Here is a 25,589-nt window from a genome sequence, read left to right on the forward strand (position 1 = left end):
GGATTTTGGCGTTTTGGCTACCTCTGCAACTTTCTGTATTCTAATTTTTTAGTGTCAATCATGGAGATTGATCCGAGTGATCAGCCGACAATGGAACTAAGTCGGCACTGATCAGCCGATCAAAATGACTGATCGGCGTTGTTTTCCATTGCTAAATTTGTGTTGTTTACAATTTCTATGAAAAAAATTAATTAGGGTCCTAAAGCTATAGACTTAAACTTTGAATACTCGACATTTGCAAAATGCAGCGGGTACTTTACCACTCAAAATTGCCAGTGTTTTCAGCTTGGTAAACTTATTTTTTGTCGGTACAGTAGACTCTCTCAAATTCGGGAATTTGGGACCGAAATGTCACCCGAATTAGAGAGAAATTCGGGTATCAAGCTATTTGAAATGCAACGACATTTTGTTCATCTGCATACTAATATTAAGTTTACATACTCGTTTTTATTGGTAATTACATTAAAACTTCATAATAATGCAAAATCATGACATAACTTAAGTCAAACCATGTCAAATTTTGGAATATTTGCTTTATTCCATGATTATAGTAAGTGTGCCAAATTTCGGCATAGCTGCTTGCAAGCGCTAAAGTCTCAAGTTTGAAATGCAATATCTTTAATAGAAATTGATTTTTTTATTCTTTCTTCTGCAAGGGTGTTGCTTGGAACCTTGTAAAGAGTTTATCGTCTTGATTTACTCTAAAAACATTCTTAATACATTTTAAAATGAATAAAAATATAGACATAGCTTTGGTGCCCTATTTCGGCCACCTTCATTCTCATAGTTCCTTGCCCTTCGGGAATTCTTCCTCTATCTTTTTCACGTCATCTCGTTTGTCGAAGCTACATTTTTTGTTATTCTTTTGCATTGTATAATCTCTACACAGTAAAAAATAATTACTACGATTATCGCGTGTAATGGGAGAGCATCGATAATTGTAGTAAATTTGCAACGATTATCGTAGTAAGCAAAGTTGAAAAGCAAACAAGTTGAATTTTCGAAGTTGAAAAGCAAAGTAAGTTGAATTTTCCTTCAACAATTATACTGAAATTACACAAAATATAAAAAGAAGAAGAATGAGTTCAAACGAAATTAGTTGAAAGTTGAACTTTTTGCTGCGATAATCGATTGAAAAATTACTACGAAAATCGAATTGATTCTATTACACGCGATAATCGTAGCAATATTCAATCAGACGTTGAATGAAGTTTATGCCATTTTGTTGCTTCATTTTATTACTATTATAGTAATTATTACTACTATTTATTGCATTTGGGCCATTATCGAGGGTTGAATTTTACTAGTTTTGCAATTTAATTGATTCCTTTTCAATTGAAAGTTGATTTTCTCAATGGTTGTTATTCGAAATTTCAACCAGTTCAATTCAACTAATAGAATTCAACTAGCCAATTTCATCTCTTTTTTACTGTGTAGAGTACGTAAAATCTAAAAGCTCATGAAAATTCGAGGAACAAAAAAGGTGGCCGAAATTGCAAGCTGGCCGGAATTTTTGGAACACTTACCCTAGTCAAACTTTTTTCAAATTTAACTGCTGCCCGAATTAAAATGTAGCCCGATCTTAAAAGAGCCGAATTAGCGAGAGTCTACTGTATTCTATTTAGGCAATCTGTTCATATTTTTCTGCTACCTAGTGTTTCCGTTGCACGTAAGCTAATTTTTAAAAAAAAATCGAATTCGCAGGTGATCTCTTTCAATTGGGGGCGGATATAATTGAAGCACTTGGGATGGCTTACCTTGTGTTTTCCTTTGGAAATTCGCGGTCAAGTATTTTACCTCTTTGTGAACGAGCACACGCTCCTCGAAGTGGGTCACATTTCGCGTCACGTGGCGACCAATCGACCAAAATGGTTCAGCAATTTGTCTTGACAGGGCAATTTCTGCAATTTGCCTATATTTGTATATCCTGTACAGATTTTTTTGCTGGAACTATAAATAGCCCATTTGGTGTCACTAAAAATCCCATCCTGCATACTGTTTGATGGTGAAGTTGTTCTCATGACGCCTTCTCATGGCCGCATTGGCATCGCCCTTGGCCGAGCAGCGTTTGCGTTCTTCCCTTGCATTTTGCTTCCTTATCTCTTTTTTCTGACGATCAGCAATAACACTGGGAGCAATTGTGCTGGCTGTTGTGGAGAAAGACCTCATACTACGGCGATCTGACAGAAGTTTCTCCACCATCTTCAGGCGAAACATCCGGGAGGTAGGATCTAGGCCCTGAAGACTGTCTTCTGTGGCGGATTCTGGAATGTCTGGAGGCTGGAAGGGATTTTCTGAGGGATTTGGAAGCTGGGAAGTCTCTCCCTGGGCATCCTCAAAGATATCTTCCTCGTCCGATGGATGCTGGAGCGAGAAACTGGCCAGATGAGAAGACACTGATGCTATGTACTTCTCAATGTGACTCTGGGCAGATTTATCCTGGACTTTCTGCTCTGTGAATTGCACTTCCTCTTCCAGATGATGCCTCAAATTGCCCAATTCCTCTTCTGTGCATTCAATCTTTGTATCTTCTGTATCTTCCTGATCATCTATGTCTGCAACTTCTTCTTCGTCGCTCTCGTCATCTTCACTCTCCATCCCGTATTCCTTCATCAGATCCCTCTCCATTTGCAGGGTAAATCCGTATCCGCTGCAGCTGATCTCAACATCGAGATTCTCTTCGCGTAGAATATCCTCAAACTTTGGATAATCTTCGCTTTCGTAATCATATCTCCTCTTGAACATCTCCCGGACTCCTGTTACATCTCTCTCGAAGAAATACTTGGCATTGGGATGGGACGTAGAGACCATTTGCGGGAAATCAATCAGGATGGGCTTCCCCTCATCTGTCACCATTATGTTGAATTCATTGAAATCACCATGGATCACTCCACAATTTCCCAGAGATACAATCAATTCCATGAGATCATCGTAGAGAGCCTCAACGTTCTCGACTTCTTTGACATTTGTCATCGGATAGCCATCCACGAGCTCCATGAGAACACAGTGACGATTGAAATCGATTGGTTTGGGAACAGGGAATCCCCGATCATAAAGGGCTTTCATGTAAGCAAATTCCCTGGTGGCAGAAATCCGAGAAAGATAGAGCCAGGAAGCCTTGTTGCGGCGTCCATGGTAATCACGCTTTTCCTTAATGTTCCGGAAACACACACGACCCAGTCGGTGAAGTTTCAGACAGAGGGGCTTGCCCTCAGAGTCAGCTACGGTGTAAATATTAGATTCTTTGCCCACTCCAATTTGATTGCCAAAAGATGCCACAGATCCTCGCAGTGTCAGGGCTTTCAGAGCCAGGTAATCGTAGCCCATGTTGGTCAGGCGATAGCCATCATCTGCAATTAAACAGAGAAAATAAGTCCCCTCTGAGAGATTCTACCAAAGAATCCAAAAAAAAAAATCCGGCTTCCGGAACAGGGCTGGATTTAGAAATGTGGAGGCCCAATGCCCATTTGTGGGGACCCCAAATATCGCAACTTTAAAATTTTATATAATATAGGGTAAGTGTGCCAAATTCCGGCCAGCTTGCAATTCCGGCCACCTTTTTTGTTCCTCGAATTTCCATGAACTTTTAGATTTTACGTACTCTAGAGATTATACAATGCAAAAGAATAACAAAAAATGTAGCTTTGACAAACGAGATGACGTGAAAAAGATATTGGAAGAATTCCCGAAGGGCAAGGAACTATGAGAATGAAGGTGGCCGAAATAGGGCACCAAAGCCAGGTCTATATTTTTATTCATTTTAAAATGTATTAAGAATGATTTTAGAGTAAATAAAGACGGTAAACTCTTTACAAGGTTCCAAGCAACACTGTTTCAGAAGAAAGAATAAAAAAAGTCAATTTGTACTTAAAATATTACATTTTAAACTTGAGACTTTGACGCTTGCATACAACTATGCCGAAATTTGGCACACTTACCCTATATCGTTATTCAATGCTACAGGTAAATTTAAGCAACTTTAAATGTACGTGAGACCTACGACTTTTCTTTTACTACTCGAAACGACTCGAACTCTATCGAAAAAAAACTAACATACAGTACACTCCCTCGGTTTTTTGACTATGATATGACAGTTGCAGATACAGGTAAAAGGCCCAAACGAGAACATTTCTCTAAAAAAATTCTGGAACGTTTAAAATTAAAACGTATTCTCTAAGTAATACGAGTTATAGAACTTAGAATTCATAAAATCTGCTTATAACGCTCTTGAGTCGTCTCTGTGACTACTAAAAGTAAAGTGGTGAACTCTTAATGGGTTTATGAGCCTCTACAGGAATTTGAACATAAAATTCTCATTATAAGCCTTGTAAAGGTGTATTAAAAGATTTGTGAAGCCTTGGTTCTATAAGACAGCTATTTTGTTTCATGACTTTCCTAGGTGGTAAATCCGGATAAAGAAAAAATGTTCTTTTATGTGTTTAAAATTAAAAATTTAAATTAAATTCAATCTTTCGGAGGATTTTGTAAGCTGAAAGCTTGCTAAAGCCACCAAGAAAACTTGTAGAAAATTATGGGAAATTGATCAAAAATGGAATGGAAAATGCTCTTTACGAATCTCAAAAGCTTTTTTGATTTTTTTTTTCAAAAATTCAATGCTAACCCTATTTTGATTATTTTAGTTTAGGGCCCAATGAGGAAAGCTTTAGCGAGATATTCCCTAATACTTCTTTGAAGGCAACATCGTACCTGCCTTTGAGAAAAGTTGATCAAAATTTTACCCAAAATTCCTTTAAAAGCATATTTTGAAGATTTTGAAAATTAGGTTTTGCACGTTTTGCACAAGAATTTGGCAAAAAATTAAGTTTTCAAAAAAAATACTATAGGGTGGAATCACCACTTCTCGCCAGTGTCCCACTTTTCGCCACTTAAATTGAAATCGCTATTTTTCGCGATTTATGAAATAAATGAGCCGCAAAGTTACATGTATTTTTACTGCTGCTACGTATAGAGTCGAAAAAGAGTAATTATTCGTTTAGAATTTACGATTTTGAGCATTTTTTAGAGCAATATTCTAAGCAAGTGCATCGAATCCAATATTTCTTGTCCAATATACTAAGTGTCATCAAATTTTCATCAAGCAAAATGTACTTTTTTGGATAAATTATTTGTCTATTGAATATTTAATTACACTTGTGGAATAGATAAAATTACTATTTAGTTAATTATTATTTCATTTTATATTATATTTATATAAAAATGAGGCATGGCGAAAAGGGTAATATTTTGGAATGATTTTACCACCTGTCGCCATCTCTTTTCAAAGAGCGACGCTAACTTCACTTCGTAGATTCTCAGTTGTCAAATCTGCATTGTTTACCTTTTAGAATAGTCCTTTAATTTGATTTCTCAAATAAAAGTTAAGAAAAATCATTTAAAGTGAGTAATAATAAAATGTTCATGAGGAAAAAGAAATTGTGAATGTATTCTTTTCATAACATTGCCTAAAGTATTCGAGTTCGGACCTTTTCAAGTGGGTGGTGAGAAGTGGTTACAGAACTGGCGAAAAGTGGTAAAAAGTGGCGACGAAGTGGTTATTTTTGCATTGTTAATAAAAATCAGTTTTTAAGTAGTCCAGAGTTAAATTGGAGGACTATTGTTTTCACGTATCTGCAGCCAATACATTTAAGTAACCTTGTGTGAAATTTGAGTTATCTTCTAATAAGGGTTCAACAGTTATAATAAAGTTAATTCTCGTTTTCCTAAACATGGCGATAAGTGGTTACTCCACTCTAATGTGATTTAAATATTTCAGGTCAAGTCTAGTCTAACGACCTCTACTCGACACATTGGGAGCAATTTTCGTCAAAAAAATTGCTTTTTTGAAGGAAATTGCCTGCAGCACTGTAGGTGGAAACATCAGAATTCTGTTAAAAAATGGAATTTTTTGACAAAAAATACTCACAATGTGTAGAAGCAATAATATATTCAAATATGGCTTAAAATTGTAAATATTTAATTTATTTCCCATATTGAGATTCTAAAATCACTATTTCTCAAAATAAAAATTTGTTCAGTAAAGTTAAAAAGTTTCAAATTACAATAAAAATGGCTGGTTTGTAACCTGTTTTACTTAGAGTTCAATTGAAAAAAAATTGAATAAGTTAAACCAATGTATGGTTATAATACTGATCTTAAAGAGGCTCAGTGGATCCAATAGATAAAATTAAGTGTCTTAGGTGTCTTATAAACTTAAAAAAAAAACGTATTTACAAATTTATTTAAGAGAGCTGCTCAAGGGAAAGGCCCCAGCGAAATTGTCTCTTTGCTTCCCCCTATATCCGCCACTTGTATCAGACAACTTCAGTGAAATATAATATCATTGAAATATCATTTAGCGATTCTTAACAATATTATAAATAAAATAACGATTTTGAGTGGGGCCCTCAGGACGAAAAAAAAGGAAAACCTTTTCCAAAATGCAAGCCGTTCCAACGTTTTTTATATTTTTGTATATTAAATGCTTTAGTCTTTAATACTTAACCCATTCCTTACCATGGTATTATACATCATACGCAAATTGAGTGATTTTAGATGAATTATTCCAGGGCAATTGATATTCGAGTTTCTGTCGGGAATGGATTTTTAGTTACTTTAGTCCTTCAATTACTTGGAAAAAATAGCCCGACAGAGATGGAAATACATTTTGTTGTTCTTTTCTCGCTTCACGTGAAGTCATGCAAAAATTTTGCTCAAAATGGCGGACGGAAAATGCGACATCCCGACGAATTTGTTAAAATTGACCTTCATCCTCTTTCCTGATTTGAATTCTGGTTGCCAATGTGTTTTCTTGGATAGTTACTCTATCTAAATTAATAGAGTTTGTAATGAATTAATGAACAGAATTTAAATTCAGTGACCGTTAAGACGCCTGTTTGAGGGCAGATCCCTGCGCCCCCATAATGGATAAAAATTATTTCTTTTCAAAAAAATCATCTATTAACCTGTAGGAAACTAATCTTGAAATATGAACATTCTATCTCAAGTATTTCTGGTACATTGACTGAATGGGTTAAAGCAGGTTAAACTGTAGTTTTATTGTAATAATTTTTATTTTGTGGCCATTGTGACTATATTAAACTTCTTAAATGCGGAAACCCTTAAAATGTGGGGGCCCGGTGCCATAGCCTCGGGGAACCCACCTAAATCTGGCACTGTTCCGGAAGATACTTACACTGCTTCCCTCGTTCATACTGAAGAAGTTTATTTTTGCACATATCACGCAGCAATTTATTGACTCCTCCAGCTTTGAGATTAGCAATGGAAGCTGCCAAGGGTCCAGGAACAAGTTCATGATTCTTCATGCCCATTTCAATCTGCAAAAATGAGAAAAACCTTAAATTTTCCGTATCTATCTCAATGGAGGTTATGAATATTCTCTTGCAAATTTTCTACTTGCCGCAGTGAGTATCCTGAAATCCTCCTTCGTCATGTACTTCAACTTGTGAACTTTTAGCTTCCCCATGATTTATTTTTCCAAAAATAACTTTCTTTTAAGGATGTTTTGTATAAACTTTCTCCAGAAAAACAAAGTCAAAACACTACGCCATGTGTTGCGGCCGTTGCTGCTATTTCCAGTGGCGTGCAAAGAGTTCCTAAACTTAGCAGAGACACATCCTTCGATATATCGCAATTCAAATTCAAACGGTAATTCTCTTAACTCTTTATTTTATTTTCTACAAATGTTTTTTTTTATGAGAATAAACAACAAATATTTCTCTGCAATTTTGATCGTATCCAAAAATGTTATTGCAAAAATTGTAAATTTCATATCTCTATGAAATATCCATATCTCTTGACTAGCAAAGTTGTAATTTATCATCGAATTGTTATTCAACGTTTTTTGAGGCACTCATCAAATAAGAACTATCAAGCAGTAACGGAAGATTTCGGTAATGTATCTTTTTTTTTTAATAATTAATCTTGTTAATTGTTTTCTTAATCACTACTGTTAGCACTCTTGTGTAAAAATAATAGATCCTATTCCCAAATTTGATTGAAGCGAAAAAGACACCATTCTGCTGACATAATCAACTTTTCGTTCGTTTAACTCTAATCATAATTAACTTTTGTTGAATTATGTGTGTATGAGTGTACACTCTCGAGGACACCTTGAGGACACTTTGTGCAGTAAATTGTGCAATTTAAAGGTAAAGTTTTAGCCTAAAATCTAAGAGATAGACCTCAAAATGAGTATAAAGAAAGAATACAAAGACGTTGAGTTTTGAGATTTTTAAAGATTGGCTGGAGGAGGAGCAGTTGGATTAAATGCATACGTTGGGTATCTGGGAGCAAAATTATCACCCACGAATCTTGTGTATTCGTTGTCCTCCTTGTTGGCGATACTTGGAGATTTGTAGGAGCTCTCGGCAAATGTTGGCGGAGCTGTAAAGATAGCATTTTAAATTAAGAGTTTTTGAGATCCATCATATACAGTTCCGTGCTTAAAATATTAGCCACTCTATATTTTTGCGTGTTTTTATTGATCTTAAAGGCTAGGTTTACCAACTAGGCTAAGGGAAAATTTATTGACTAAATGGCACCAGAAAATTTTACTTTAAAAACCTAGCTAAGAATATTCTTTAAAAAATATAAATCATGCAATTTTCCAATTCGAAATTATTAAGGGAAAGAGCTCTACCTTCGGACCACTCAAGCTTTCGACAATTCAATTTTTTCTCTATGTAAAAAATTGTATGTATAAAAATTTGAGGCATTAGACAGACTAACTATTAAAATATAATATTATAATGGTCCAAATTCATTTATAACCTGAGAAAAAGGATTTGTGCGAAACATAAATCGTCTGAAGGTAGCGCGCTTTCCCCTATACTTTTTATAATCTATTTATTCTATCATTCTGTTATTCTATTATTTCTTCTGTATTTTTTTATTCTCCAGAAGAACAGCTATACAAAGAATTCTTTTATTTTTTGACCCTCAAATTTCCTAAAATTCTAAAATTTAGTAAAAGTAAATTTTCTGGAAAAGTATCATACACTGTTTGCCCATTCACCCATCCCATTTTTACGAGAGCTAGAAGCCAAACGATTAGAGATAGTGACTTGAGATCTTCATGGACACCCCATGCTCACCTATAAATGTTTTTGGACATTTCGAATACACGTCGTGCATTTTTTTATATTTCGAATATTTAAGAAGGGTTTGATCAAGCAAAGGAAACTGAATGGGTCAAGTGGTAGAGCACTCGCTCTATGGCAAGTGTCCCGGGTTCGAATCCCCTTTAGGTCACCAGGAAATTTTTCTGGCGTTAAAGGTGTTCGAATTGCATCCAGTAAGCTTCACTGCACTTGATTTCACGTGGCATGGGACTGACAATCTCATCCCGTATATTGTTATGATTATTGTTCAAGCAAACATTTTAAATATTTTATCCGTATTTAAAAATGTCCTTGAGTCATTATTAATGCTAGTTTTTCAAGGTCAAAAGTTACAATGACTCTAGATAACGTATTTATCAAATGATTGAGTTAAAATGGTATTCGTTGAAAAGCCATTGAAGAAATCATTACGAGCCTGAAATTGTTATGAACTGGTAATACAGTAGAGCCTCGCTATAGTCCATATTTGGTTTCAGATTTGACATTTGGGTCGCACTAAAGTCCATGTCATTTTTTTTTTAAATTATCAATGACTTTTAGTATTGAAATTGCTCGACGGCTTCCACTTTCTTTGCGATTGTGGCACTTGTCCTCGCTCTCTTCACTATGGATCACAATTATCAAAACTACTCAATAAAATTTGTCAAAAATATTAAAATAATTATAACAACATTGCATGTCGCGTACTAAAAAACATAACCTAACTTAAAATCAGTGTTTTGAAATCAACGGTCGATAAATTGTGGACTATAGAGCGATGGCCTATAGCAAGGTTCTACTGTAAACCAATTCGGAACTGATCGGTAGTTTTTATTCGAAATTCAGTTTAGTACTTCTACGTAATTTTGCAACGTATTTTTAGAAAAGTAGACATATACAAAAAATGTGCTTGAATCATCATTGGTACAAGTTTTTCAAGGTCAAGTCAGAAAGATTCTAGAAATCGCATTTATCAACCGATCAAGACTATATTGTATTCATTAAAAATGCCTTAAATTCATTACGAATCTGAAATAGCTGTGAACCAGTAATAAATCGATTATTCAATATTCAAAATTCAGTTTAGAACTCTTACGGAATTTAATGTCATATTTTAAATGTTCTACAAATCGCTTAAAACCGATTTTTAACTAGTAAATCTTTAGAAAAATTTATACAGCTGATAAAAACTATGTAAAATGCTCAACATCGTGATCATATGATAACATGATCATGTAAGTTTCCGTGGTATAATATCTGTTTTGTGAAGTTCAAGAATTAAGTACGCAAATCGAGAACGGTTTGACATAATTTTTAAAGCTAATCTTCAACAAAAATTTACGAATAATACCTGGAAAATTTAATAAGGAAAAAAATTGTAATCGTGCGATCTAAAAGATTAATCCCCGCCCCTTGTACTTATATATGAAAGTCTACATCTATATAGCCTTAATAGTGAATATCGCTACTTCTGAGATATCTATTTAGTCTAAAACGAGATTTTATTTTGTTAAAATACGAGACTATTGGAAAATTATATAATTCATAACAGTAAACAAAACAAAAGGGCATTCAATGGGTCAAGTGGTAGAGCACTCGATCTATGATGTAAGTGCCCCGGGTTCGAATCCCCTTTAGGTCACCAGGAATTTTTCTAGCGTTAAGGGTGTTCGGATTGCATCCAGTGAGCTTCACTGCACTTGATTCCACGGGCATGGGACTGACAACCTCATCCCGAACAAGAAAAAAATAATAATGCATGTCTAGAAATCCCCTTCCGGGAAGGCCTAGTTCCTTCATGGAATGTTGTGCCAGCATTATTATAACAGTAAACAAAACTATAAAATTATTATACCACATCTACAAATGTTTAAAAGCCACGCCCATCTTCACTTTAAACTTTTAACCTTTATGTTGTATGTGTTGTATACCGTAAGATTATAAAAAATTCAATCTTATGGAAAATGAGTCTTCTATAGAGAAAAATTCATATAAGAATCATTTAATTATAGACAGAACATCTTCCTGGACATAGAAACATATCCTAAACGTATTCTAAATAATAAGAATTACGTTAGTGATGGCAATATTCACATATGTGAATATTGCCACGGAAAAGAAGAAAATTTTCCAAATACTTTTAGTTAACTCTCGAGCTTATTTGAAATTTCACTGAAATATTTTAATAATAAAATTGATTAAATACTATATTTTGACAATGAACTTCTTACGATAGGCGGAGTTTAATTTTTAGTGATAGGTCCGATTTTGCCCATCTCTCGCTTAAATTTATGGAAAGTGTTTGGTTTACTAGAATGACTAAGATTAATTTTTATATTTTTTAATTAAGGCGGCAATAACTTTCTGTTTCTGAAAAATGCCTGATCTGTAATTCCTTGGGTCTAGTCTAGCTTCTTCAAGAAGTTCAATATTACGCCAATGCTAAATTTTCCCTTTTCAAAGTGTAATTTATGAATAAATGAGAAGGTGAAATGCAATTTGAGATCATTCATAAATCGGTAGCTCTTGTAATTGTGATCTATTTCAAGCGAACTAGTCCTAGTCGTCCTAAAAGAAGAATTTAGTGAAGATATTTAATTAATAGTTGCTAATAAATTTCGAAAATATTACTCATTTAATATTCTGTACTAGTCTAGTATAATGTATACCAACATAGGGAGGGGCTTTTTTAGCAAACTATTTTAAGCAAGGCCATATGCAGTCATTTGTGACACATTATTATTTTATTCGACTACATAATGTTGTATTTTGTGGCCATTAGTGCATGATGATATAAAGTTACGTGCTGGAAATGCAAAATAAATCATAAAAAAGGTATTTAATAATGCTTAATTCTTGCGGTTCTTGTCATTATCGCTTTAAAAAAATCTAATGTTAAATTACAAAATTGCATTTTCCTGTTAAATCTTCAGAATTTTGAGATCACACGAAATTCAAATATACTAGCCCACTTACGCATTTGATATGGAACTGTAATTTAATTAGAAATTAGAAACAATATTTAAAATTATTGAAAAGAAACTTACGAATATTGGGATATAATTGATGACCGCCAGAGTCAGTGATTGACCATCCGAGTGCTCCTCCTGTCTCTGGAGGACTGGCTGGACTCACGGGCTGAGTAGGCAACATCGATGGATCCTGCGGTGGTTCGTCCTTATAGGGTGCAGGGGACTTAAATTCCGCCAATGGAACTGTACCCAGAGTTATGGGAATCTTTCCTTCGAGATTTCTATGAGCTCCAGCCACTTCCACGACAATCTTGAGATCGTAATCAACATCAATGATGCCACAATTGACCAAATTCGATGGTGGAAGTGGTGGAATTTCCAACTTGAATGTCCAAGTGTTTGAACCACCGGGTTCTGTGGCACCTCCAGACACTTCCGAGATGTTTACCTTGTCCTTCTTGGTCTCTCGGCGAGGTGTATGGGTGTGGAAGGAGATTATCTTACGCATGTAAACCTTCATGCCGGTTACTTGCACATTGCTAGCATTGTCACATTCGGCCGTAATAGGAATCACCTGTCCAGACACAAATCCCGTCACGGGAACAATGACAATAGTGGATAGGGGACCTGAGCGACAGCACAGACAACAGAAAGACTTCTCCAGATCCAATTTGAACTGCTCCTTAACGCGCGGATTGAGATTCAGATCCACCGGAGAGATCACCGTGAATGCCATTTTGCTCTCCTGATCGAATTTCCAGGGTCGATCGAGTGTAACTTTTACAGTGTAGCGTACATGGCCCCATTCGCCCTCAAAGGAAGACGGAAGGGTTGGTGGAAGAGCACAAGTGAAAGGATAGGTATGTGTGCCAGCCTCAAGTTCAACCTCCGCACCTGAAAATCCCGTAAATTTTCAGCACAGACCCAAGTAGCAAATAGTGACAAAAGTATAGAGTTATTCTAGTTTTCTTCACGTTAAATAAAAGGTAGGTAAATCATTAAGTAAATTCTGTTAGATAATTGTTTTCCAGTGACTATAAAAAAACGGCGTAATATTTATGATTTATGTTATCTTGACGACAAATACAAAAGGATGAAAGACTGACCTTTAATTACGTATTAGTTTCTATCCATGAGATATTCTATTTTAACGAATAAAACTGACGTAGTGGATATTTTTGTAGTACTTTTTCAAGAATAGCAAAAAGATCAACTAATTTGTGAAAAGTTGAACAATATATTTTTTTGGACATTGACTGAGAAAAAAATTCCCCAAAATATTAAAAGGGATTCAGAAATTACCTAAAATTGTTTTTTTTTAATAAAGAAAAGAAATACGAATTCAGAAAGCTTCAGTTCTTGTTTAAATTTTCTTGCGAGAAATCTATATTAGTTGCAAACACTCTATTAACAAATAAAAGATAAATATTACGAATTTATGAAAGATGTTGCTTTAAGAAATAACACGAATAAAACAGTACATATTAAACGAATTGACCATCAAAACTAAGAAAATTAGTACACGTAAGCAAGTATCTCATCAAATCAGAGATAAAAAAAACATTTAAAAATATATTATTAAATATTTAGTTTCAAAATTAAAGATTTACGATTCTGAGTGAAAGGCTGAAGATCCTAAAAACGTTTAACACTTTAAAAACGATTGGAACACCCGTGTCCCATAAAGACTTAAGTTACTTTTTCCTTATGTTTGTACGTAATTGCAAAGTAGAAGGTTGAAGGAATCTAGGATATTTTTTGTAAGTCTCCAGTTATATGCTATATAGTAAATTTTTAGGCTCAAAAATGACGAATTTTTAAATTCTCATACTGAAAATTAATTTTTATTATTTTTATACTTCCACTTTTTTTAAACATAACCGTTTTGGGAAAAGAAACTACAATACTCAAACATAATATTTTTCATTAGATTGAAAATTATCATTCATTAGTATTGTCAGAAAAATTACTTAAATTTTTAGGCTATTTTTGTCCCTATCGTTCATAGAGACAAAAAATACACCAAATCAGACTCTGTTGGCTTTTCCAAGGCCAGATGTAAGACCTTTTACTAGTTTTGTTCATTAGTTTCATTTTTATTGCTGATTTTCGGTCCGCGAAAACTGTCTCGGCGTTAAAGGGTTATAGCAGAGCTGTGCAAAAACCGTTTGAAACCGAACAAACGTCAAATGAAATGTGTAAGTCAATGGTCAAAATGCTACCAGAGCAAACTTATTTTGGCGTTTATTCGGTTTCAAACGGCTTTGTACACCCCTGGTTTAAAAGGTCCTCCAAATCAGCTTTCAAGTTAAATAACTCTTAAAGAAGTTCGGCATTACTATCTCAGCTCCGTTATTATAAAGTTTGCTACTTTTTGATTTAAAGATTCAAGACTTAAAAAAAATTACACTTTAAGTTTAAAATGAAAAATTTTTAAAGTCTTTAAATGCCGAGTTAAAGATTTAAAGTTTAAAAGTTTATTTCACAATTGAGGAGTCATTCAAAAAAGGTGATGGACTTGCTATTACTCTTAGCCCAATTCTATTAAATGGTTTTTTTAGATTATATTCGCTCTACAACAATGGAAACCAGCATACTAAATATAGGAAATCAGAGTTTTCTCAGGACATCCTAAAGATCTCACCAATACGAAATACGATAATAAAAAATAAGTAAATCATGCGAACCTAAAACCAATAATTTTAACATCTTCTTTGTAATGAGTAAGTATCCTTTTAGATTAGATTTAGAATATGAATTAGCGGTACAGAGTGCAATTTTTTAAAATTGTATCAAAAATGTGACTCATGAATGTAATAAGAGATACTTATAGTGAGAAGCTACTTACTATTCTTTCCACCAAGGAGGTAGTATTGAATTTGGAAGTATTCCTCATGGCCACTTAGATGAGTCACCTCCTCAGTCTCCTTTCCCTCACTATCCTGGCGTTTTTCACGTTCCTCCCATGAGGTATTAGCCTCCCCAAGAAAACGGATGATAATCCCTGTGGCAAAAGGTCAGAAACCTCATGAGAATTCCCTCAAGAGACTATTGGAATGTGGAAGTGATGACGCCACTGACCCACAATGAGCCAAAAATCAATTGAATTGTTTCAGAAAATTCCCTCCCAACAGCTGCCTAACTTTATTTTTAAATCCCAGAAATGCCCAAGTCTCACTCACCACGAACTTTCTTGGGAGAGTCGAAGGTGAACTCAACTTTGCCATTGATTGTCTGGCCAGCATAGTAGGTGTTCCAGGGGTTGTCGAGAATAATTTGGCATCCCTTGAGACCCATTTTTGCTTAGAGCAATCAACCAAGGAAGGAAACTAACTAGAGCAATAGGGAAAACTCAAGTGGATAAAAGTGAAATCCGGCTTTTCCTCACAAGAGAAGAAAATTCTGTTCACACGGCAGAGGAATGTGACGTCGCTGCTGTCAGATCACACCCATCAGCGGGGTGCCCATGTCTGTTCGAAACTCTGCAGATTGTAACGTAACAAGAAATCTCCCGCCAATTTCACCAACATGTTTTAGTACTCATTCTACACTCGGGAAAAAATTAATTTTTATTTCTACTATTTTATAATTGTATCCATAACATAACAGTAATTTTCATAACTAAATTATGAATCTAAAAATGCTACTTGGGAATTTAGATTAGAGTTTTGCATCACATGAATATTTCAAGCGCTATAGAATTAAATTGATTTAAAGCAAAGCAATTTTCATGATTACGATTTAAAGTATTCTGCTATATGTTCAATTCTTTTCTTACATTTTTCAATGAAATGGCCCCATCAAATATAGATTTGTTTTTATTGCTCAATCAATTTATTTATTACCGTATTTAATTGCACAAAGTTATATGTCACTTAATGGATGGAATAGAGATACATTATATTGAAAACAAATATATAAATTCATCAATATTTTTCATTAGCATTAACCCCTGAAATTTCATCGTTCCTTGGGATGTCTGGAAGCACAAGAGGTTCAATGGCTTTATTTTCAATTTTGGTGCCACATTTAGGCCAATCACTGCAATTGTAAACTGGATATCTCGGAGCATATCCTGTGCACGACATCACTGTTTTCTCATCATCTTCATCATCCTTCACCTGAACAGCTCCAAAAATGCATTCTTCGTAGGAAGGTGGAGCTAAAATTAAAATTAAACGAAAAATTTTCAAATAAGTAAGAGAAGAACGGAAATTTATCAAGGATCTTACGTAAATCATGATCGGCGTCTGGTGATAATACAGGATTTAGGATGGGCTCCATTTGGATTTGGACATCATTTCCGTTCACAGGCATAGCGTCGTATACATTATCCCTTAGAGGAACTGTGCCAAGAGTTATAGGAATCTTGACTACAGGATTCAGGTGAGCTCCAGATACCTTTGCCTCAATCTTCACTTCGTAGGAAACTGTGATGACCCGACATAGAGTTAGACTTGTGGGAGGTAGTGGTGGAATTTGAAGATGCTGCTCAAATTTTCCACTTTGCTTTTTCTTCAGACCAGCTATCCTTGCTTCAGCAATTGTAAGAGTCTCTTCTTTGGTCTTTACCTTTGGTGTCTGGCTGGTATATCGAATAATCTTCCTGAGAGAGAATCGAATCTCATCCATTTTCACTGTACTCGAATTTGCAATCTCAGCGTAAACTGTAATTGTCTGACCAGGTACATATCCAGATTGTGGGGTATGTGCAATTATGGATATTGGACCTGTCCTACAGGGACCACAGCAGAAAACCCTTTCTACATTTGCTTGACACGGAAGCTGAAAATAAGTCACAAGGATAATTCTGTACTAGCGAAAATCTTCGCTGATTGTATTAGTACTTCCCCATTTCCTCAGAAAAATTAAATTAAAACCAAAAAAATGAATCAGAGCTTCAAATTAGAAAGGTATATTGCTGAGTAATAGGTTTATTACTTAGATAGGTGATAGATTAAGAATTATCTCGTACAATTATATAAGAAAAAATAACAATAACATTTAAGTTCACTAATTCGATCATTTCACAAAGCGTATTACACTTCATAATTCGGGCCTAGATTGACCTATCTATATCCGATTTTATAAATTAGATGCATGAATTAAGGTAAAGTACCCTTTATTCGACCGGTTCCTCTATTCGACCGGTAGATTTATTTATTCAATTTAATTATATTTGCTATAATATTTTGTGTATGATCTAACATTAATAGGTCAATTATTCTTTAAATAATACGAATCAGTGACAAATTCATAGAAATTGATGAAATTCACCATCAAATATTCAAAAATTGACCCACCGGTCGAATAGAGGAACCCGGTCAAGTAAGGGTACTTTACCTTATTAAGATAAGAAAAGCAAATAAATCGAAATTGGACAAATCTTGCTTCCTAGGGAAATTCTGCTTGAAGTTTGGAAGTCTTGAACTTAAAGACATAAAATAGACAGATCCCAGGGGCCCATCAAGCCTAAATAAAAAGTGAAGCTATTTTTCACTTTTCTTTGTAAAAATTTTGAAACTATTGCACTGCGACTTAAACAATTTGCTCGTAGTTCTTGTATAATTTTGGCGAACATTATGAAATATATATTTTTAGATAGCTTTTAATGCACGATTTTGAAATATATCAGACTGATAAGTCAATTCTCTTCAGGAAGAAACTTGCCAATAGTCTTCAGTGCCTCTATGCAAAAACGTATGAAAAAATGAAATGTCGAGAGGCCCCTGCAGATCCAAACGAACCTTGCGAAACCATTTCAATACAACAGAGTTTATAACTCACCCTCAAGATTGGAGAATCAAAGTTCAAATCAAACTGCTTCAGCACTGTGAAGGCCACTTTGAACTTTTGATCAAACTTCCATGGTCGCTCAAGACATATCACAACGTAGTATCTAATATATCCTTTGGATCCTTCAAAAGATGTTGGTAACTGCTGTGGGAGATCGCACGTGAATCGATAGGAATGCATTCCAGGCGCCAGTTCTATTGTACTTCCTGTGACAAAAAAAAGGGGAAAAACAGCTACAATAATTAAAGAGCTTACACTATCTACAAGGTACAGGTGGGGGCGAACACAAATTGCAAAATACGTAGTGATAAGAAAAATTTTTAGATAGTGAATTTTTGATATTTTCACTTAATCTCACCATCTTGCGAACGTCCTACCAGATCCGTGGATGATGCCAAGTAGTCCTCCTTTCCTTGATAAACCCTGGGTCTTGTATGGGTATGGTGTCCATTATGATATGACTCATTCTCTGTCCAGCGGCATTTAGCATATCCAAGGATCTTCAGAGTCACAGCTTTGGAAAAAAAATCACGTATATCACTTTTGGAAGGAGTGATCTTCTAGGTCATTGAACTTACCATTTACTTTCTTGTTCTTGAAGATATTCAGCTCAACCTGACCAGACAGTGTCTGTCCTGCCAAGTATACTCCGTATGGATTTCTATCGAATTTTACTTCACACTTTGACATGGTTCACCAAAGACTGATTGAAAGTGCTTCGAAAATGGATTTTATCCAACATTTTTGTGACGCGCATTGAAAAATCGTCACTTTTTGATTAGATTAGATTACACTAACTGCAAATCAACAAAAAAGTGGAAATATGCGAGAAAGGAGAAATAATTCAAGGTAATAATTATTGTGTACATTTAATGATAAATAAAGTGATATCTTTCACAGCAAATAAGTGATGTAGTTCATTGTTTTGCAATTTAAGTTTAGTGGGTTTAGTGTGAAGAACTCCCATAAACGGATTCATAGGACGGCGGGGCTGAAAGACAAAAAAAAGTTTAGGTAATTTTGTTGTTTTGCTGTTTAATTTGGGTGCGTTTTTAAAAGAGCAGCTAACCTTATGAACAAAATAACTAGAAAGTATTAGAAATTCCTAATACATTATTCTATTAATTTTTTATATTAAAAACGTGGAATATAAAATTTTGTTAGATGACTAAAGATAGTATTGAAAGAACAGATGAAAAGAATATTTATTCTTTTTATTCAAAATAGCGTGAAACGTATCTAATGTTAATAAATTAAAAAATATCTCCAAAATATTTCTGATATTTTTGACTAATGGTACCTTGACCAAATATGACAAGTCGAAAATTTCAAAATCCGAAATCCTCCAAGATTTATAACAACCAGAGGCTTTATTTTTTTACCATAGATAAAATTTCATGAACCTTCTTAACCATTCATAGTTTTAAGGTTTTTGAACAAGAAATATGTAAAATAAAAATATATTATATATTTAAATCTTTAGCCCCCTTTTTAAAATATTGGCCTTATAGAAAATATTAATAAAAATCAATTTTTAGAAGATTAATTTTTTAGCACGTTTTCTCCTAAATCAATAGTAAAGTGAAAATATTTTCATGAAACTATCCAACCCTCCCATTTGATGCAGATATTCTAAATTTTTCAATTAAATCGAATTTCAATTGTAGTCGAAATATAAAAGCATATAAAGTCAATTAGACGTAAAAAGGTAAAGTTTAAAAACCGAATGTTTGCATGCGCCGATATTAATTAATAATTCTTAATACCATCTGCGTAGATTTAAAATAGAAAACTTACGAGGATCATCGATCTCAGACGTAAATTCCTCCTCATGGTACTGCATTGATTGTGAAGGACTTGAAGGAGATTGGTTGCTGGCAAATGGCACCGTTCCGATTACAATAGGAATTGCCACACTAGGATTGACTGTTATGCCAGGGATAACCGCCACCACTCTTGCTTCATAGGTGATGTTGAGAACATTGCAGAAATGGAGGGTTGTTGGGGGTGTTTCAGGGATCTCAAGACGTTCCATGAAGGAACTCTGGTCATTTTCAATTAGGCAGTCTACAAGCTTCTCTCGGATCGTCGTTACTTCGTCCTTATCAGCCTTTGAGGGATATGTGCACTTATATGTGACAATTTTTCTTATTGAAAAGACAATTTGGTTAATGCTGTAGCCACAATTATTGGCCACAATGGCCTCAATAGGAATGAAACCACCAGAAACATATCCAGTCTTGAGAACATTTACTGTAATTGCGAGGATACCACGCGATGTGCTGGACAATATAAATTGCTTTCTGTAGTCCATTTGAGCGGGCAATTTAAGAGAGATATCCCGATTGAGGTCAAGAGTGCGACACACTGGGAAAGGCTTCTTGAACGTCGTATCAAATTTCCATGGTCTTTCGAGAACAACGTCCACTGCATATCGGATATATCCATGAGTACCTTCAAAGGACGATGGTAGCCACATGGGAAGAGTGTACTTAAAGGAGTAGACATTAACACCAGCCGGTAGTTCAAAGAATGACCCAGTAGCTGCATTGTAAGCACATGTGCGGCAATTAATGTACTCCTCATTGCCGGAATGTTCAACAGTCTCAATCTTATCAGCTATTGTAGTATAAGAAGTCCAACTCACACGACCACTGCCCGTTATATAAACACATATGGCTAAAAGAAGGATCTTCAATGAGAGCTCAAATTAATCACAATTACTTGAATAATTACCGCGTAATCTTTTGGGGCGCTCCACAATCAATCGTACATTTCCCGCCAAAAGTTGGCCAGATTGGTATACATGGTTTGGATTGACCGGCGTTAATTCAACTTCAATGCTGATCGGCATTCGGTGGTTTTCGCTCAATTAAGCCGATGCCGTCTCTAAAGATCGCAAGATCAACTGACTGGCGACGCTGGTGACAATGGAATTCCTTCACGACGTCACCCACAGATAATTCACCTCGTACGGTATTTATCAACAAAAGCACATCCAAATAAATACAGCAATTGTTCACTGAGAAATCCACCGATCCTCAATGATCTTCACAATTTGGTTATTCGAAAAATTCATTGAGGAAAATGAGATGAAAATCACTGTGACTTCTCGCACCAAAAATATCTCACTGACTGTGTTTCGTCACTGAGGAAATACACCAGAGAATGAAAATGATCACCTAGACGAAAAGTCCATTTCGTGCAAAATCTCAAGCCATGAGATAAAATCTTTCGGTACATCTCTGTATGCGTGCATCTATTTCGGTAATTGGCGGGAATGAGGAATTTCATGTTTACACCATTTTGCATTAGACACACACTTTTCCATCAGGTGTTAATGCAATATTTAAAAAAAACTCCCACACTTTGTATTTTTTGTCTGTATACATCTTCTATATTATAAATGTCGCGTCTACAATAATATCCTTAACAAAAGAAATTGTACATCGAATTCAGATTGAGGCCACATTAATTGGTCATTTTTAGAAACCTGGAGCACTTGGTGAATTATTGAAAGGCTTCTCATCATTTTTCCAGCCATAGACCACATCTGAGTAGGAGGGTGGTGGTGCTGAAAAGATAAACAGGATTTTATAGTTAAAATTCTGCTCAACCAACACCAGCATTGTCATCAATCATTGAGGGCTGCAATATCTCTCCACCAACACAATTCTTTCGCAATAACTTGAACCATTTGGTATATCTTCATCAAGTGGCAGATTATGGTTGGACTCAAAATTGAGACACAAGAGAAAAATGACTGAACAAAAAACTGTGACAATGTAATTATTCATTACAAGATGTACGCGGTTTTCCAAAATTGTATTGCGTATTGAAATAAATTGAATTTATGAAACATAATAAACTCAAGTTCAATTCAATTTAGTTCAGTTCAGTTAAACTCTTTATCGAGTTAGTCAAAATGAGCAAAAGTGTTTTATATAATAATTTTACAATAAGGACTAAAAATCTTAATGTATAATAATTATTTTGGAAAATACTGGCAGGTTTTAGAAGTTTTGATGTCTTAAATCTAAAAGCTGTTTTAATTTTCAAGAGTAAAAATTTCCGAAAATTGTAAAAAATCACATATTTAACTTTTAAAAATTTTGGATATTAAAACATTTTACAAGATTCACATTGAAAGATTAAAATGATTATATGTATTATTGCTTACTTCCAGATCTGACTCCATCCCACTCCAGAAGGCTAACCCTATTAAGGACAAGGAACATTGTTTACCCAATCAGTCTTTAGGGATTCAAAACAAAAGTAGAGATTTAAGCCGTGAAACCGATTCAACTTGCATAAAAATTATTTGATCTCAACTTCAGGGTTAACCCCTTAAGGACGATTGGGTCACCGGAGACCCAAAAACAATTTTTTTTCTACAGTCATATAAAGTTACGTTTTGTTAGAAAAAAACCAGAAAAAAACGATTTTTTTTCAAACCCCCGATTTTTTACCTTCTCGTTCTTAAAAGGTTAAAAGCGGTTAAAAGCCCCCGTTGTTTAATATACTAAATGACTAAAAATTTAAAACTACAAGAAAACCTAAAAAAAATCATATGTTGAATTTTTGATGTCGTTTAAATAAGGACCCTTTACGAAGCAACTAATAACAAGAACAATTATAAATGAGAAAAACTTATGCAACATATCCGACCGCTAAACGAATTTTCCATTGTCGCATATTCGCAGTAATAGAATTTTCGTATTTTGAACATTCGCAAAAACAGTAACTTTTTTTATTGCCTTTTACATTCTTGAATTTATTTACTATTCACTGCCAAACGATAACAGATACGTATCAACTTTCATTCTTCACTGGATAAACGTAAATATTTTCTAGAAACTTTTTCTTTCTCCTCTCAAAAACAAGTCCCCAGAAATATTTTGGGAACTGTCTTAGAGATGGTCAAGTTAAACATCTCGATAATTTGTTTATGCTATTATGTATCTATTATCCCAATTTGTTCTTTTCAACGATTTTGAAGTCCAAATCTACCAAAATGCACATTTCCAAAACAATGTGTTTCAAGATTAGATCATTTTAAATAAGTTTTAACGTTCCAAAGAAATCTAGTCCAGCTAAAACGGTAGACAAAATGGTAATAGGCCTCTAAATTTCAATTAGGTGTGATGGGTGTGATTCCTTCATAATCACATTTATACAATAATAAAATTTCGAAATAATTTCTAAATGAAATTCTGAACCTCTTCTAATCGGTAACAAACCGGTAAATACGCAATACTAGAGACTAGGACTATAGAGAAAAGCGATTACAAATTTAATATAATAGCCTCTATCTACACACTGATGGCAGCGGCCTACAATGATAGAGAGAATTTTCTTTAAAAAAAAAACATTTTTTACAAATATTGCTCACAGTGTGTAGATGCCTTAAAAAGGATTATTAAACAAAAATTATTGAAAATTCATATTACTCTTTAGATCTCCATTCATAGTTTGATCCGGAGTAGGAGCTGTAGGTACTGTTGGTACTGGCATTGGAACTGGCATATTCGGCATGCCTGGCATGGGAGCTGGAACATGTCCAGGACTGTAAGTCGGTAATGGTGGTGGCATCACAGGCATGCCCGTGTTAGCCTGAGGGACCACTGATGAAGCAATTGGTACAGCTGGTGCGTGGAACGACATCTGAGATAAAGCTGTGCTGGTATCCCCGTTGAAATTAATTGGAAATGTTCCAATAGTTACTGGAACATATAGACGTGCAGTATTATGGCATCCAGACACGTAAACAGCTACTTCCATGTAATATGAGATTTTAATATTGGAGGAGATATCGCACGTTACAGGTGTATATGGCACAGTAAGTTTCGCTTCAATATTGATAATACGATCATTGCATTTATCATCCAAATCAAATCTCTCATAGACAATTTTATTGGATTCACTCTTCTCTTTAACACGCGGGGTAGTACTCCTGCAAACTATAAAATAAGTTAATAAGGGAAACAAAAGAAAGTAGTTTTTTTTTAAATTATCTTACCAATAGATTTGACCAGCTTTATTTGAATTCCAGACATTTTCACATGGCTCATGTTTGTGATGTTAACAGATATTGGGATTTCTTCATTCTTAACAAATCCAGATTGTGGAAGTGTTACGGTGATTGTAGCTGGCGATGTAGAGCATTTCCAAGTACAATAATTCTTAACTTTTTCAGCCTGACTTGGCATTTTCAATGAAGGGTTCTGACTTAGGTCAAGTCTGGGCACCACACGAAATTTTTCTTTGAATTTATCATCAAAGGCCCATGGAATATCAAATTTGACTTTTGCAGTGTATTCAATCGTCCCGTAAGTACTGAACATTGTGCCTGGCAGTCCGTTTGGAAGTGCACAGAGAAAGTTGTAAGAATGACTTCCTGCTGGTAAGTGGATGGTTGGTCCACCTTCCTGGCCATACAATATTGTTCGACTGTTCAAATATTGTTCGTGCGAAGAATATGTAATTGTTCGACTTTTTCTTTCTCCATTCTCCTCGTATGATTCTGATTCGGTCCAGTGAACATCAGCACTGCCCGTTATCGTCAGTGATATATCTGCGTGAGTAAACATTGCGGAAACCAATATGAATGTATGGGGTGAATTGTACAGAATAAAAAGAACTTCTCCTTCCAGGAATATTTCAACAATAAATAGATACTTACAGCGAATGTTTACTGGATGAGGACTTGTTATATCTACATGACCTGTCACATTATCTCCAGCCACAAATTCTGTCTTATCAAATATTATTAAGCAATTCATACTCATCGTGTTACTTTAGAACAGAAAATTTCTAAACTCTAAATAAAACTACCAAAAAGCAAACCTATACAAAACTTTATTCAATTGGCACTGAATAGCTTAAGAGCTTCGGTCGTCTTAGCTGGTTAATAATTGCTGAGTGCCAAGGTTATCCCCTAAAAAAAGCTTTCCTATTATAAAAAAAAAGTAAGACCGGAGCTCGAGTCGGCGTCGAAAATACGGCAATTTGTATTATATATAACTATTTGTATAGGTCACACATCTATTTGATACTCCTCTTCCTATACACGCAATTCCCTTATATTGGAATGGCTATATTGAGAGAGAAGGGGTCCAAGAGAGGCGCCACAAATACTAAGCACAACAATGTGACATATATTTAGAACTCTATGGTTTTCCTATACCTAAATCTACACAAAATGTTTCTAAAAATCGTTCAATAAACAATTTAACTGTTTGCAGAAACAACAAATAAAATTTAAACAAGCAGAAGATAGATATAATAAACAGGAATCCCACCAACTACTCTGGACTACAACGTCAAAGATACTAACTTCAATGCCACCGGAAAATATTGTATGTAAACCATACAAGCCATAGCCATACAATAAAAGAAAAAGAAGCATGGAATGAAATTCGTTGTCTGTGGCGTCATTACATTACAACTACTTCTCCACCAGACCAACCAACGATTTCGTCCACGCAACATATATATTGGGATTTAATTTCACTTTCAACACAAATCCAAGACACCACATAAGCATGACCTCTTTGCTAAAGTATTGATATTTAGAATATAAACTGAAAATGAAAACTTTGCATTTAATACCAATGTTAGCGCCATTAGTCAAAAATTATATTTTTCCAATATGTTCACTGTAAAACTCTTTTGGAACCAGAAGCAACTATCAAACACAAAA

At 34.8% G+C, this 25,589-nt stretch overlaps 4 protein-coding genes across 4 annotated transcripts; all 4 read right to left on the minus strand.

Moving 5' to 3' along the window:
* Positions 1-1,898: 1,898 nt before the first annotated feature.
* LOC129801726 (uncharacterized) lies at positions 1,899-7,627 on the minus strand. Its single transcript, XM_055847021.1, has 3 exons — positions 7,418-7,627; positions 7,193-7,334; positions 1,899-3,350 (listed from the first exon to the last, which is right to left on the minus strand). The coding sequence occupies exons 1-3, from the start codon at positions 7,481-7,483 to the stop codon at positions 1,975-1,977; spliced, it is 1,584 nt and encodes a 527-aa protein (XP_055702996.1). The 5' UTR covers positions 7,484-7,627; the 3' UTR covers positions 1,899-1,974.
* A 42-nt stretch (positions 7,628-7,669) lies between these two features.
* On the minus strand, positions 7,670-15,571 carry LOC129801734 (arrestin domain-containing protein 17). Its single transcript, XM_055847032.1, has 4 exons — positions 15,274-15,571; positions 14,940-15,095; positions 12,167-12,985; positions 7,670-8,403 (listed from the first exon to the last, which is right to left on the minus strand). The coding sequence occupies exons 1-4, from the start codon at positions 15,386-15,388 to the stop codon at positions 8,252-8,254; spliced, it is 1,242 nt and encodes a 413-aa protein (XP_055703007.1). The 5' UTR covers positions 15,389-15,571; the 3' UTR covers positions 7,670-8,251.
* Positions 15,572-15,902: 331 nt separating this feature from the next.
* LOC129804974 (uncharacterized) lies at positions 15,903-25,236 on the minus strand. The gene is made up of 10 exons (XM_055852807.1): positions 24,570-25,236; positions 23,907-24,461; positions 23,338-23,847; positions 21,375-21,461; positions 19,685-20,566; positions 18,466-18,582; positions 18,246-18,401; positions 17,879-18,093; positions 16,324-16,876; positions 15,903-16,253 (listed from the first exon to the last, which is right to left on the minus strand). Exons 1-10 carry the CDS (start codon positions 24,673-24,675, stop codon positions 16,018-16,020), a joined length of 3,417 nt encoding a protein of 1,138 aa, XP_055708782.1. The 5' UTR covers positions 24,676-25,236; the 3' UTR covers positions 15,903-16,017.
* On the minus strand, positions 18,743-21,372 carry LOC129801757 (arrestin domain-containing protein 2-like). The gene is made up of 3 exons (XM_055847064.1): positions 20,624-21,372; positions 19,685-20,566; positions 18,743-18,878 (listed from the first exon to the last, which is right to left on the minus strand). The coding sequence occupies exons 1-3, from the start codon at positions 20,739-20,741 to the stop codon at positions 18,835-18,837; spliced, it is 1,044 nt and encodes a 347-aa protein (XP_055703039.1). The 5' UTR covers positions 20,742-21,372; the 3' UTR covers positions 18,743-18,834.
* Positions 25,237-25,589: the final 353 nt, after the last annotated feature.

The sequence above is a fragment of the Phlebotomus papatasi genome, chromosome 1 (assembly GCF_024763615.1).
Source record: "Phlebotomus papatasi isolate M1 chromosome 1, Ppap_2.1, whole genome shotgun sequence".
Classification (NCBI taxonomy): Eukaryota; Metazoa; Arthropoda; class Insecta; order Diptera; family Psychodidae; genus Phlebotomus; species Phlebotomus papatasi.